This window comes from Lupinus angustifolius, chromosome LG01 (genome assembly GCF_001865875.1).
Source record: "Lupinus angustifolius cultivar Tanjil chromosome LG01, LupAngTanjil_v1.0, whole genome shotgun sequence".
In the NCBI taxonomy this organism is placed as follows: domain Eukaryota; kingdom Viridiplantae; phylum Streptophyta; class Magnoliopsida; order Fabales; family Fabaceae; genus Lupinus; species Lupinus angustifolius.
This window is the reverse complement of record NC_032009.1, coordinates 21,568,134-21,582,680: the sequence shown is the minus strand read 5'-3', so window position 1 is coordinate 21,582,680 and position 14,547 is coordinate 21,568,134. Positions and strand designations below refer to the sequence as shown.

Genomic DNA, 14,547 nt, shown 5'->3' with positions numbered 1-14,547 from the left:
TTGGTAAATTAATTGTCACTAAGTTTTGAATAGAAATAATTCACATTAATAATATATAACATTTTAATGGTGCAAAAATATATTATATATCATTTTACAAATATTAAACTCAATATAAATAAATGTATTCATGATATGAATTTCATGATTTTTTGGAGTAACACTTGTTGAGAGACAATTATAAATTCTAAAATGAATTAGTTCTTTACTCCATAAGTTGAAGAGATACATTTGGTAATACCAATTTGTTTTCTACACCAAAGAAATTAATATATATATATATATATATACACACGTAACAATAAGATTCTTTACACTTTTATTATATTATTCATGGTTATATATTAATTATCATTAAGTGTCAAGTATAAAAGTAATAGAAATAATAGAAAAATATATATTTATTGTGTAAGAGTTTTTTAGATTTTTGCTATTTCATTTATTATTTATTTTCAATTATAATTCACTTTTCAATAAAAATAATTCAAATAAAAACAAATAATATATTAAATATATATAAATATTTATACTGTAGCTGCATAAATATTACACTATAAAAATAAACGGTCTATTGAATGCAAAGTTAATTTCAAACTTCTAATGACCACATAGAGACAGCTGTTGATAGCATTCCATTCCTAACAATTAAATTCAGAATTAATACCCACACATCAATTCCAAGTTCCAAACCGGAATTTTATGGCTTTACTGATTACTAACCTTATGTTACATGAAACATTGTAAGGTAAGTCATCTCCATTCACCACTAAAATAAGAATTTATTACTAATCTTCTATTACATTAAAATCATAACATGTGTTATGTTTATTATTTTTTATAAAAATATTTCTAAAATTAAATAAAATAGTATATGTATCATGTTTTTATCAGTTAGAAGAGATAAGTTATCTTATTATACTAGAAGATATTTTATTTTTTCTTCCAAAAAAAATGCATCCACTAAGGAAGGTGCAACAAGACACGTTTAAAAGTGAGACGCGCAAATAAGAAGAATAAAGGAGCCAGCATTGCAATTAATACAAAGTTAGAATACCAACTAGAAAACTATGACGTTGTAATTTATAACGCCCACAGATTCCAATTCCTTGACCCTGTTTTTCATATTCCTATATATACATAGCCTCAGTGAAGCTAGGTTTGCCGAACCAAATAGCCAAACCTAGCTTTTAAGAGAGCAAATACAACAACAACAAAAACCTTCTCTCTTTTTTTTCTCTTTCTAAAAAAAAAATGGCTTTATCTTCTAGAAAATCAAGAACTTCAACAATACTCAGATCTCTCTCACCTTCACCTAGATTATGCAATTCTAATTCTCATTCTTCTTCTGCTTCAGCTTTTGCCTCATCAAGTTTCACTTCTCGTTCCACCACTACTTTCTTTAACCGCACTCCTTCGCCGACACGTGTCAGTCTCTATGGTTCTTCTTCTTCATCATCTTCTCTCCGGTTTTCATTGGACCGGTCCAGTTCTCCGACTCGGTCCATATCGGTTTCTCCTCGAACCGGTGGATCTAGCACCGTGAAGAAACAGCAGAAGCGTACGTGTATGTGTTCTCCGACTACGCACCCTGGCTCGTTCCGTTGCAGCCTTCATAAAAACTGTGGACCTCACTCGGTGGCGCCGTACGCGCCGAACAGACTCAACGCGCGTAGATCCGCCATGACGAACTCGCTTGTTAGAATCCGTGGCGTTGAAGGAGATCTAGTTAAGAGAGCACTTTCAGCGTTGATTCGACCTTCCTCTCATCATCAGAAGAGAAGAGGAGATTTTCACCCTAGACCTAGCAGGCTCTCAGTTATGTCCAAAGCTGAAGACGAAAATTCATGATCCGCACCATCGTCGTTGATATTCGAACCTCCGATATGTTCAAAACTCCTTGCGTGAGTTTCCGGCAACCGTAGACGGTGGCGAAGAAAGTGGAAATAGAATCGTGGATTATGTGCCTCGAATGTGTCTATATTTGATAGAATAGAACATATATGGATCAGTGGTAGCCATTAATGGCGAATATTGAAGCTTCTGGACCTAATTTAATTGAATTAGTTTTAATTAGTGCAATATAGAACTAATTCTCAATTAAAATTCTAAATTAAATTAAGTCAAATTCTCGTTTGACGTAAAATCATTTCTTTTCGTGCTTTAATTTTTCGTCGTCCACAGATTTTTTATTTTTTGACGTCAAAATTTCCAAATCATCGTTCCGTAACATTTCACTCATTTTGTGAAGTTCTGTTATGTGTAGTCGTCTATTCCCGTGTGATTTATTTTGCCGAAATTATTATTCCGATTTCTCCTTTTTTTTTCTTCTTTTTTAGTAAAATTCACATGTCCTTTTTTACTTGTGTGAAATACGTATTTTATTGATTTTCTTTGTGGTCAAATACTTGATTTTCCTTTTCTTTCTTTAAAAAAAGCATTTTCTCCCGTTTCCTTTATTTTATGTCTTGATTGGTATTTTGAATTATTATTTTTCATGTTATTATTAATTTACCATATTCTTATAGTTTTGTTTTGTATTACAGGGAATAAATTTTTGGTGGGGAAGGAGATAGGCTCTGAGAGCTTAATACTGAAAATGATATAAACTTTTGGATGAATGCTGATTGCAGGTGGCGTGGATTGAATTTGAATGGTGGAATATGACATTATAAGAAATTGCAAACCCAGACAGGAAATTAATGATGTGAATAAATTAATAAGAGAAAATATTAAAAAACAAAACGTTAGTGGAGGAAGGGCTACAAGCGCTTATATGAACTAATGCTTTGTTTAATTATTTAAAGAAAGTGAGAAGAAAGAATACATGAAATAGATAAGAGAGAAAATAAGGTAAAATGATATTATATTTAAAAAGACGAAAATAAGATAATGGAGAAATGCAATTATATTTAACAAGAAGAAAATATTCTTAAAAATTAGAGAAATATTGTTATATTATTAAGGTCAAATATGTCTTTTAAAAAATCTAACCTCTATATTAAACTTTCTCTTTATCTTTAGTGAGAAATGAATTTTTGTGGGCCTATACTTTTTTATTCATTATCAATTTCTATCTTCTCAAATCTCAATCAAATGTTGAATAATTCACTTTCTCTCTTACTTATTTTACTTCGTTTTCTCAAACTGAAGGAATATGCTAGGATGTTTTGAAGGATACACAAATTGTGTTGTCACATTATCTATAAACTATGATTGGTCAGAAAAATAATTAATTATTACTTTTTAATTTAAATATATATATTTAATCAATTATAGACTAGCTATACATGTAGTGATATAACTTGTGGTACAATAGATATGCTATCGAGTGTGGCTGAGATTTTTTGTGGAGAAGATTGGACCTATAAATATTAAACATTTTATAATAAGCTTGAAAAGTATGCAACATTATCACTCTTGATATGTTTTTTATAAGAAGGATCTAAATTACCACTTTATTTAACATTAGAAAGAAAAATAATAACGTATAAATAACATAACGCACCAATCTGAATTAGCTGTTTTATTTCATTCATTGTTTTAATATTGGGGCTTAATAGCTTAAAAATTAAATTATTACATAATTCGGAATGTAAATTGTACCCAGACCCAATGAATATCCATGAAAATCTCCTTCCTAGGAAGAGAACATAATTTGCATTTTCCATTATTGTTTGTAACTCATTTTACATCTCACTTCTCACACTGAGTTTGTTGGATTTCCTTTTTAGAAGGAAAAAACAAATAAAAAGATTCCAAAATCAGTATATTTTTATTTTGAAATTTTACCATTGAAAAATAAGTTTTAAGCTACAAAACTAACCAGAAATCAATTTATAGGAAGATTTTTGTTATTGCTAGTTCATGATGTGAAAAATTAGGACTAATTTTTTTTCGGTGAGGCTTATAACTAAGCCTATGAAGTATGAACTCTGCATGTATTTCTTGAGTAGTGTAATAATTGCACAAATATCTATTTGACTGTGTACAACCATCACCAAATATATCTTTTAAGAGTGAGCTTTGATTAGATATTTTAGACATTAAGATGAGCCACTTGGGTGATCAACTTGTCCTTCAATAATTGTATTTTAGATATTAAGATGAACCCATAGAAGACTTTATTAACTAAAAATATGAAGAACTACTATAACTTTATATTGAAAATTTAAATTTATAATTTCTCAATATACATACATACTAAAATATGTACAAAATGAAGAGTTCATATCCACTCAAAGGTTAAACATCACCTGTCCCATCATTTCTATAATCCAAAAAGTTATATTACTATATATCACATCGATTTTGATCGGTCAGAAAATAGTTAATTATTAATTTTAAATTTAAATATATTTTTTTAACACTAGTGATAAATATTGTAATATAACTTGTGAAACAATATAGGTACTCCGGTAACCAAACAACAAAAGGAGGGCCGGGCCCCTCAGATACTCGATCCTCATCCATGTTCCATGGTACTGGTCCCTCCCTCTATCCCAAACTATTAAGTTGATGGAGTCTTTAAAACTTGCACTTGTAAAGAGATAAGGTTTATTAGCTCTCGATTGCGACGTGTCTTTCTCAGTGGCATTCATGTCATTCTTCATTCAACTTGAACGTTGCTTATGTGTCGACACTCTCATTCTCCTCATCAATTATAATGAAAGTAACATATTTTAAGAAAAAATAATAACATTAGAGTGAGATTTATTACATGTATTGTTATTATTATTATTATTCATTGACGTTAGACTTGTTGGTGAATTTCATCGTCTTTTGACTTTTTGAACTATTCAACTATTTTTGGGTCCTTTTTCTTATAAAGGTTTAGTTAACCATTATCCTAATGACATTGTAGATAACCCAAAAGTGCAAGTTGTGTATTTAATTTTTAAGATTCCATATTTTAAGATGGGTAAGATTAACTTTATCATCATGATAATGACAAGTTAGCAAAACTAAACCTTTTTAAAAGCAAATGTTTTTATGGTCAAGTATGAAAGCAAAAGATAATATGTCTATGTGAAGGAGAGGATCAAGTTGGGAGCTATGATCAAATTGAAGTTTCATTTTCAACATCTAATTGCTGATTTTGTGTTTATTCAAATGTGAAGTCTCATATTCAAGTTTGATATCTCACTTATGGTTCTTTACTATTCTCATACTTTTTTATTTAACATATAATAATAATAAGATACATATACATGTAATTAATATCCAAGTAACTATTTGGATGTTTTAAAACTAGTTTCACTAAAGTTAATTACTCCTTTGCTTTGAGTAGAAGGCTTAATTTCCATCCCTCTTGTGAAGGGACTCTTACGTGTCATAAATTTGAAGCACCATAGTACAAGTTTGGTGCTTGATTTGAAATTGAACCAAACATAAACGGATAATAACTTTTGGATTTATGTGAGAAAGTTTACAAAACAACTATGGGATGGGTCCTTATGCATGTGGAGTAGTGGGTCCTTGTGCATAGTTTGGGAGTTTAGGATTCATTGTATGACAAAAGACCATGTGCTGTTACACCGTTTGATTCGGCCAGTGTAAGGCACTGTTTGCACAACATAAGAGATAAGATAATTTGGTTTGGTTTGGTTTGCATCAAACAAGGATATTCATTGCACATATATGAATTTATTAGCTGGCACCATTTGCAAAAATACTGGTTGTGGGGACCAGTCTAGTGTGGTTGGATTTTATCTGATTCATCTTTGAGGAACAAGGTACTTCTATGTCATAATGTATCCAAGAATCATATTGTTTTTTTTTGTACTATCAAGGGTATCCTAATATTTTTTGGTAAGTAAATAATCTTTTCGAGGTTTGTGATTGTCTCTTATAACAAATGTCGCTCTCAGGAATCAAACTATCGACTTTAGATCAAGTAAGACCTTACATTACTAGACCAACGCTTTATTGTAGAATGATATTTATTTGGGAATGAATAAGCTTGGTTAATGTTTTTCCAATATAGATAATCAAATCTAGTAAAAAAAATCTTGGGACATTATGTGTCACTATATTTTATTGTTCTTTTTTTGTACTATTATGGTATACCTTAAAAAATTCTTTTGAAAGTGAATGACTGCACCTCTAATCGAATAAACCGATACTAAGGAAACCCATAAATTATGTTATTCCAATTAAGAGGTGCTGTGCTGATTTTCACAACGTTAATTCCTTGACTAGATTCAGTGTTGGATTAGTTAATGTTACCTTCATTATTAGTGTTCTCGCGTTAGCATGTGATGACACAGCATGGCTATAAAATTTGTTTGTGAAAGCAAATAAACTTCGCGTAGTGTGCAATCTATATACTCTGATTCAGATGATTACGAAACTGTGACTCATAATAATTAATTATGCAATAATTGTGCCTAAGGTTCAGTTTTGGGTGGATCACACACCTAATGTCTTCAAAACATACAAATGGGCAAGTGAAATTGAAGAACACGTTGAACATTTTTTATTGGTTAAGATTCCCATACGTTATAGCCAAAATCACCTACTTTAAAACAAAATAATATGATATATATCATATTATTTTATATATATTACTTTAAGTCGTTGATTTTTTATATATACTATTTTATTTGATATATATCAAACAAAATAATATGATATAGTATATATTTAAATAGAGAAGTAAATGTTACAATTGATCTGGGAAGACTTTACGGTATTAAGTAAATTTTTATATCAGAAAATGTATAAACTTTTGTATTTGTATTGGTAAATGGTGATAAAATATACACATAAATTAACAAGGATGAAAAGTGCACGATTAGTTTGAGATAATGCTTCTTAGTTCGAGCACAATGTTGGGCTTTTTGTGTTGCTCCTTTTTATGTATTTGTAAGTTGTAATGTTGTTTTTTGTAGTAAGAACCTAACATCTTCACACCCACTATCAACTATTATTTACCCTTTACTCCTACATCTAATAAAGGAGGATTTTTTTGTAATAAATTCCAAAACTGCCACCACTTTCAACTTGGAAGACAAAAATTTATTGTCTCAAATTATATCTCAAACGATAACCCGGACCAACAACATATCATTGTCTGTACTTTGGACCCTAAAGTACACTATTTCTCATGGTCAAACTAAAGAGACCCTGAAGTACACTACTTCTCATCTTAATTATTCAAGATTTAATCTCAAGATGTTCCTAAAACATATGGGACCATATGCTATCAAGGGAACTTTATACCCTGCAATTGCAATTCTTGGTATCTGCTATGGTATGCAACTTTCCATACTGATTCCAAATGTTTCAGAGCTTTTTGGTTTGAAGGACTTTGGCTTAATCAGCAACTTCATGGCTTTGAGAAAATCCACTTGGACCATTCCTTTTCTAGGCAAATTCTATCAGAGCATGTATATTATAATGAGGCAGCAAATTAAGCAGCATGGTCTAGGCCTTATTGCTTCAAGTGTTTCATGTGTGGTCCAAATTGCTTTAAGCTCATGTTCTTGACCCTTGCTGGTGTATATGCTGTGGGTACAATCATGAGTGTGAGAATTAAGCCATTTTGCCAAATGAATTATGCTGGGGGTTCCTTTAGGCTGCCTCAAAGGACAGGTCCCTAAAAAGTAGTGAAGCACTTCCTAGACAAACTTGTTGAGCTGGTTTTTTCTTGCTCAGCCACTACTACTATGGATATATGACACGTCATCAATAAAAAAACTAGGTATCCAGAGGATAGATTTACGCAGTATTGACACTGAAAGTTGAGAGATTGTTTCGAGGATTTGAACATGTGACCTCATGGTTACTAAGAAACAACTTTATCATTGTGTCAGGTTTACCCTCTTTATATGATAATGGCCCATCATCAAAATACTATATAATAAGTTTTAGCTCCAACATGTTTGGTCCTTAGCTATTTTATTTATAGAATGAAGTATATTATTTTGGTTTCACCTATAAAATGCTTGTCTTAGCATACATGTCAGGTTGAAAGAGGGTTAATGACTACTTAGATGAGGAGTGACAAATCACAAAAATAAAATGATCTGATAGTCTCTGTATACATAAAGATGAGAGAGAACTAATCTATCAGAATGGAAAGATAGTTAATAATACTGAACTTTATATATGTTTATCAGCTATATTATTTAATCTTATGTCCACCAACACTAATAACCTTAATATTGTTCATCTAGATATAGGACCTTGTCACATAATGTTATGAGCTTTATCATTGTCAAAATGTAATAAAAGTGGAAGGAGAACAAGAAAGAATTGCAGCAAAAAAATGACATTTCATATCATATGCTAGATGTTACTACTATAAACTATTAAGATGACCCAAAAAAATATGATATCATCACTCACTTTTGAAACGCACTCCAAGAATAGAGAAACACAAAATAATCAAGTTGGTTTTAGATCTTGAAACAGTGTAGGCCATAGTGTATGATCAACATCATCATCAGAATAAAAATCAGCTTTGGGCTTATTATAAGGACTATAACTACCCATTGGGTTTTCAATCTCACCCCTTGTAGCATCAGAAGCCCTTGTTACTCTTGGACTTCTATTCTCAACTTGATCTCTTGCTGCATCAAGTGGCCCTGAAAATCTAGGACTCTTTGTTGTAGCAGTGAACCTTCCATCCACATGCCTAGAAATTAAAGGGCTTCTATTTGTGTAAATCTTCATTTTCTCATTCATTTTTCCATCAAGAGGCCCAGATAACCTCAAAGCTTTTGTACTCACCATTTTCTCATGCATTCCACTATGATCCAATGGTCCTGAAAGTGCTATAGTTCTGCTTCTATACATGGGCACACGTGGAGGCTTCTCATCTTTCAGTTCTTCAGTCCCATGATGTTGTTGTTGTTGTTGTTGTTTAACCACTTGTGTCTCTTTCCATTTTCCTTGGTGCCAATTTGGTTCTTGTACTTGTGGTAGTAGTGGTGGTAGTGGAATATCCTTTATGACTTTTTTTATATTATTATGATCTTCACGAAAAACAAACTTGCTCATGCACTTCCTTAGGTACTTTTTGATGACTTTAGAAAGGTTCTTATTTGGATGTTTTGCTGATTCTGCTTCTTCCTTTTTGACAAGTTTGAGAATTTCTAACCTGTGCTTTGCAACTGAAATTCCCATGCTTTGTAGAAACTCATTGTTGAAGTAGATAGAATCTTCTAATTGAAGCTCATTTCGTGCAAAGGTGAGGCCATAATCATATATAAGGGAAGGGTCAAGATTTGTTCTGGATAGCCAAGAGAACCAGTCCATGGTTATTGATGATGGGGATGTCACAAAATTGTAAGATATGCTAAGATTTGAGGTAGGCATTAGGATGATTTATAAGGTGTATAAAAAATTAGAAATGACATCATCCGTTCCAAAAGAATATATCCATCCAAAAAATAGTTATTTATTAAAATTTTAATTTAAATATTCTTTTTTACCAATCAGAATTAATAGTACACAGAATGTCACAATGCTGCCACAAGCTTATAGATAAGGAGGTATGGACGTGGGGATTGGAGAGAGGATATGATTGCCTCTGCATAAATGATAAATGTGGTAGTTATGTGGCTATTTATTTTTTGTTTATTTTCTTCTCTGTAATTCAGGATTTAATTTATTGATTTTTAAATGAAATTTGGATGGTAGTTGATATTGAGAATGACAACATCCAACAATTTGGTATGTGGAAAATTTTTGGCATTACACCTAAGTTGGGTCATGGATACTATACTTTTATGAGAACACTATTAAAATATAGGAAATGATTCACTTACTCCAAGAGTAAATAAAAAATAATTACTCTATGTTTTAAATATTTATTCTAGGAAAATCTAATTGTTTAAATTAGTTAGTGGATCTTAACGATTAAATTCCCGTAAAATGAATGACTAATCACGTAGTAGCTTTTTTTCACCAAGTGAATCCCCTCCCTTAAAACATAATAGTCAAAAGTTGACTTGAAACCTAAATCTATTTGGATGAGATTCACATACTATAGTTGTAAGTTAAAAAACATACTTCATATATTTAAATTATTCATCTATTCTATAAAAATTTAATGATTAAAATTTATTTATTAATTCAAATTACATGAACTATTAAATTTTTAGTCGGATGATGATACTATATTTGAGAAGTTGAGAAATTTTTTAACATAGGTAGTAACTAGTGCCATTATCGCTCAATGATGTCCATAAAAGAGGGAGGTGAAATGGGTAAGGGACGATGGCCCCAAGTAGTTAAGGAAAATGAATTTGGTAACCTACTTCAACCTAATTTGCATACCATATAACCCAATCCAAAGTCTAACTGACCCACACTTTCAATGTTCGACCCTACTAAGTACCACTTACCTTCCCTTATTAATTAGATGAGTTTAATCTAGTGAAGGAAAATAAAATACAAGTTAAGATAAGAGGTATGAAAATTATGCAAACTTAACAAAAGCTAGTTCATTAGATTGAGTTGAGCCCAACCTACATAGTTTTAATATGGCATCAAAGCTCTCATATAACATATAATATATATCTACATTATGAGGGTCTTTTTCTGCACATTTTTCCTTTTTACCATTTTCTAACTTTACTTATTTTCCTGTTCCTACTTTTTTTTTCTCAAGTAAAATTAGAAATATTTTTTTTGGGTACTTCCAAGGATATCCCCTTATGTTTAGAGTTTGTAGCTCGTCATCCTTATAAGCGTCGCTCATAAAAGTCGAACCATTAACCTCATAGAGTCAGAAACATTTGCTCATCTTATCAATGTAATTCCAGATTTACTCTTACTCTTAATTATTTTCCTCTTTTTATACTTGGTCATGTTTTCTAATAGGGTATTGGGTGGAGAATAACTCGATATTAAATCTTATGACTTAGGCTTAATCACAATTAATAAGATTTTATTAAAGACAGACCCAATTATAAAAGATGGGCTTTCACGCACTGGATAATAAAAATAGGACGTAAATGAAAATATTTATTTATAAATGAACATTTACTTTTGAATTAGCAAATTTTCAAAGCTAGATCTTGAATGTCAAAGAAAGTTTTAATCTGAATTGATTTTTACCGAATTAACGAAGTTGATTAACTTAAACGTGGGCGAAGTAGTTACAATTGTGGGGCAATTGACTTTTCAATATATAATTGGTGAAAAGTTAAAACTTCGGCATAACTTTCATTACAATAGAGATCCTGTCTCCCTTGTTCAATAAAATTAGATAAATAATATATATTTTTTATGATTTTTCTATTTAATTAAATAATATATTTTAATTAGATTGAGATACAAATTCTACTGAATAACTATTATGTGTTTAGTAACTCCAACATCTTAGCAAATTAAATATGCACATTTCATTATAAAAAATGATATATCATTTTATTAAATTTTTATGCTAATTCTTCTCATAAAAAATGACATATTTCACAAAGTGATACTCTATTTTTTAATAATTAGTTTATGAGTGATATGTATCACACTTTTGTGGATAAGAAAATTTTTAAAAAAATTTAGTAGGAAGATATAATATTACTTTTTATTATTTGTTTCTCTTTAGATAGTGAAGTTTGATTCAATCCACCTAAATGTCATCTACTTTGGTTGGGCTAAAACATTGGTGAAAATTTATCATAAATACCCATGAAGTGGTGGATATGGCGTGAGATATTAATGGCAAGAGTAAAACAACTATATAAACAGAATTATCACGTCATATTTGAAAACACATACATTTATATTTATTAGTGCTATTATTTAACAATAAATTTTAATTAGAATTAAAGTTTTATTATATTATTAATTTTACTGTTTCTATCTAAATACGTATTTATGTAAGTCCTTATGTTATTTGGACAATTGATTGTTGGGCCAAAAACTGGCTGACATAAGAAATATATATAAATAAAAGGACATTACACTCTAGCTCCTTAATGCTGACCTCAACTCCCCATACACACATACTCCTTGTTCTTGTTCATATTTATCCCAAAAAAACATATATAAATAAATCATTACATGTATAATAAGAGAAAAAATATATATTTAGTAACAGTGTAATTTTTTTTATAGACTATTAGTCTATCATTCACTATTCATTTTTAATTATTATTAACTATTCAAAATAAAATATAAATCTTTACATTAACATTATATAAATATTACACTCATATAATAAATATAATAATGATGATATAGTTTTACAAAATATTTATTCTTTATATTTCTCTTAATACTTCATATTATTTTTGACACTTACTGCACATTTATAATTTACTTTCTAATTATACTCTTGTTTATTTTTTTGTTTTTCCGGCCTATCATTTCTCCATTTATTTTTAATTCAGTTTCAAATATACATTAAATAAAGTTAGTTTAGTTAAATTATATTTACCTTCTATATTATTTATTAACTTGTTAAATTGGTGTATACTATTGAATATGAAAGATTTTTTAACGGAAGGAGTATATCATTTCTCTCTTTGTAACATTAATTTTTGTTGGCTACTTACATAAATCAATAAAGTATTAAATCATAATAAACATACAAAATAACAATTAATGTAATCTTAAATTTATAAGAGATAAACAGTAACAAATATTTATAAATAGATAATTAAAGTAGAGATGGTACACTTTTGTTACTATAAAAAGATATGAACCATTACAAATTAACTTCTATTAACGAATATTGGTTCAAGTGATACATGATTAATTCCCCTTAAATAATGTTTTAGATTCGAATCTTATGAATAGAAAAAATACATGTTGAGAGAGTTAGCTTCACATACATATGATATTTCCGATTTTAATAAAATTGTTTATAGTACGATGATATTTGCTAGAAACTAAAAAAAATAATGGTACTATCAATTTAAGATGTTCTACCAACGGGCGTTGGTTCAAGTGGTACATGTTTGATTCCCTTTAAGCAAGAACCCGGGTTCGAGTCTTGTGGATGAAAAAAATGTCTGTTGGGAGAGTTAGTCCCACTTACCTGTGGATGTGCCTGGCTCGAACAGGATTACCTCCAGTGCGAAAATAACTGTGGGAAACCAAAAAAAATTTAAGATGTTCTAGCATATGCATCCTTTACCATATTGTCTCCTTAATAGTAATGACTTTTTGCACGTGTCACCAACCCGGAGGGAGAAAGTGATATACACAAAATACTACCAACAAATAGCCACAAAAATGTTCATGAATGATAACAAATATCATGATATATGCCCAATACATACTCATATATTTATAAAATTATTTTTTAATTAAAAATGAAATATTATACTTTTTATTATTTTATAAATATATATTATCTATTTTATAATAAATTTTAATGATTAAAATAAAATTGTAAGTTTAACATGTACAAAAGTTAGATTATTTATTTAATAATAATTTTACATATATTGATTGTTACAGATATATATAAATATATATTTAAATTTAAAAATTTACTTGATATCTACTATCTACCTATCTACAAATAGTATTAATATGAGCATTCCATTTAAGGAAAAAAGTTAGTAGTTCACTTGGCATTTTCTCACCTCATATGGTTTTCCACTTTCCAATCTTTTTTTATGAGTGCATTCATTATTCCCAAAAAAATATTTTTTTATTCTCTTCAAAAGGTCAATTTATAACAAATAAGTAGGTGAACAATCTTATAGCTCATAGCTTAAAAAATACCAATTTTATAAAGGGGATATTGATACTCAAATCATCTCCAATACTAAAATATAAGGTAAACGGAGGATTAATTATTATTTAAATTGTTTTTATCTCCAAATAATTTAAAATATCAACTATTAGAACTTTATCTATGCCATATGTCTCCTTCTCCATCTAATATTAGACCATTTATATCAAATATGAACTACATTCAATTAAATGATGCTTAAATCCATTCAGGATAGCATGAACAACAATTTAGTGTCATTCAAAAAGCCATTTGTTTTTTATTTAGGCACAATTAAATAATATTTTTTCCTTCCATGTCTTTTTTCATATTATTCTTAATTATTTTAATTTTTATAATTTCAATATACAATAAGATAGAATGCAATAGAAACAAAGACACGTAAATATATTACATACTCTTAATGGTCAAAGCAAACCCTTTCATTTCGAATACTATAATTCAGAAATAATCAAATCTCCTTAAATAGGATTCGAACCTATGACCAATTAGTTAACGACCAACTGCTCTACAAATGAACTAATATGAATTAAATAAAGTTATTTTAATCATAATATACCAAAATTACATATTTAATGATTTATTCAACCATTTGTATAACATTAAACATAAAATATGGAACAAAAGAGTAAATAATGACAATGAAAATGAACTATTATTTGAGGATATCATTTAAGAAAAGAAACAAAAAAATATATTACCTTTTCTCTTCAAAATTAATATTATAATATGTTGATTAAAGTGGCAGCTTTATTTTTCCAATATTAAACTTTCTTGTATTTCCAACAGTTTTGTTAAGAGTATAGTATTTATATACAATTAGTATAAAAAATTGTATACAATAACTA

General features: G+C 29.3%; 2 protein-coding genes across 2 annotated transcripts; one reads left to right on the top strand and one right to left on the bottom strand.

Moving 5' to 3' along the window:
• On the top strand, positions 1,155–2,146 carry LOC109354804 (putative protein TPRXL). Its single transcript, XM_019597551.1, has one exon. The coding sequence runs from the start codon at positions 1,252–1,254 to the stop codon at positions 1,846–1,848; it is 597 nt and encodes a 198-aa protein (XP_019453096.1). The 5' UTR covers positions 1,155–1,251; the 3' UTR covers positions 1,849–2,146.
• On the bottom strand, positions 8,195–9,545 carry LOC109354799. Its single transcript, XM_019597540.1, has 2 exons — positions 9,487–9,545; positions 8,195–9,352 (listed from the first exon to the last, which is right to left on the bottom strand). The coding sequence occupies exon 2, from the start codon at positions 9,319–9,321 to the stop codon at positions 8,389–8,391; it is 933 nt and encodes a 310-aa protein (XP_019453085.1). The 5' UTR covers positions 9,322–9,352; positions 9,487–9,545; the 3' UTR covers positions 8,195–8,388.

Bases quoted from the DNA above. Each gene is read 5' to 3' on its own strand.
- LOC109354799 (XM_019597540.1), bottom strand. From the start codon at position 9,321: ATGCCTACCTCAAATCTTAGCATATCTTACAATTTTGTGACATCCCCA.
- LOC109354804 (XM_019597551.1), top strand. From the start codon at position 1,252: ATGGCTTTATCTTCTAGAAAATCAAGAACTTCAACAATACTCAGATCT.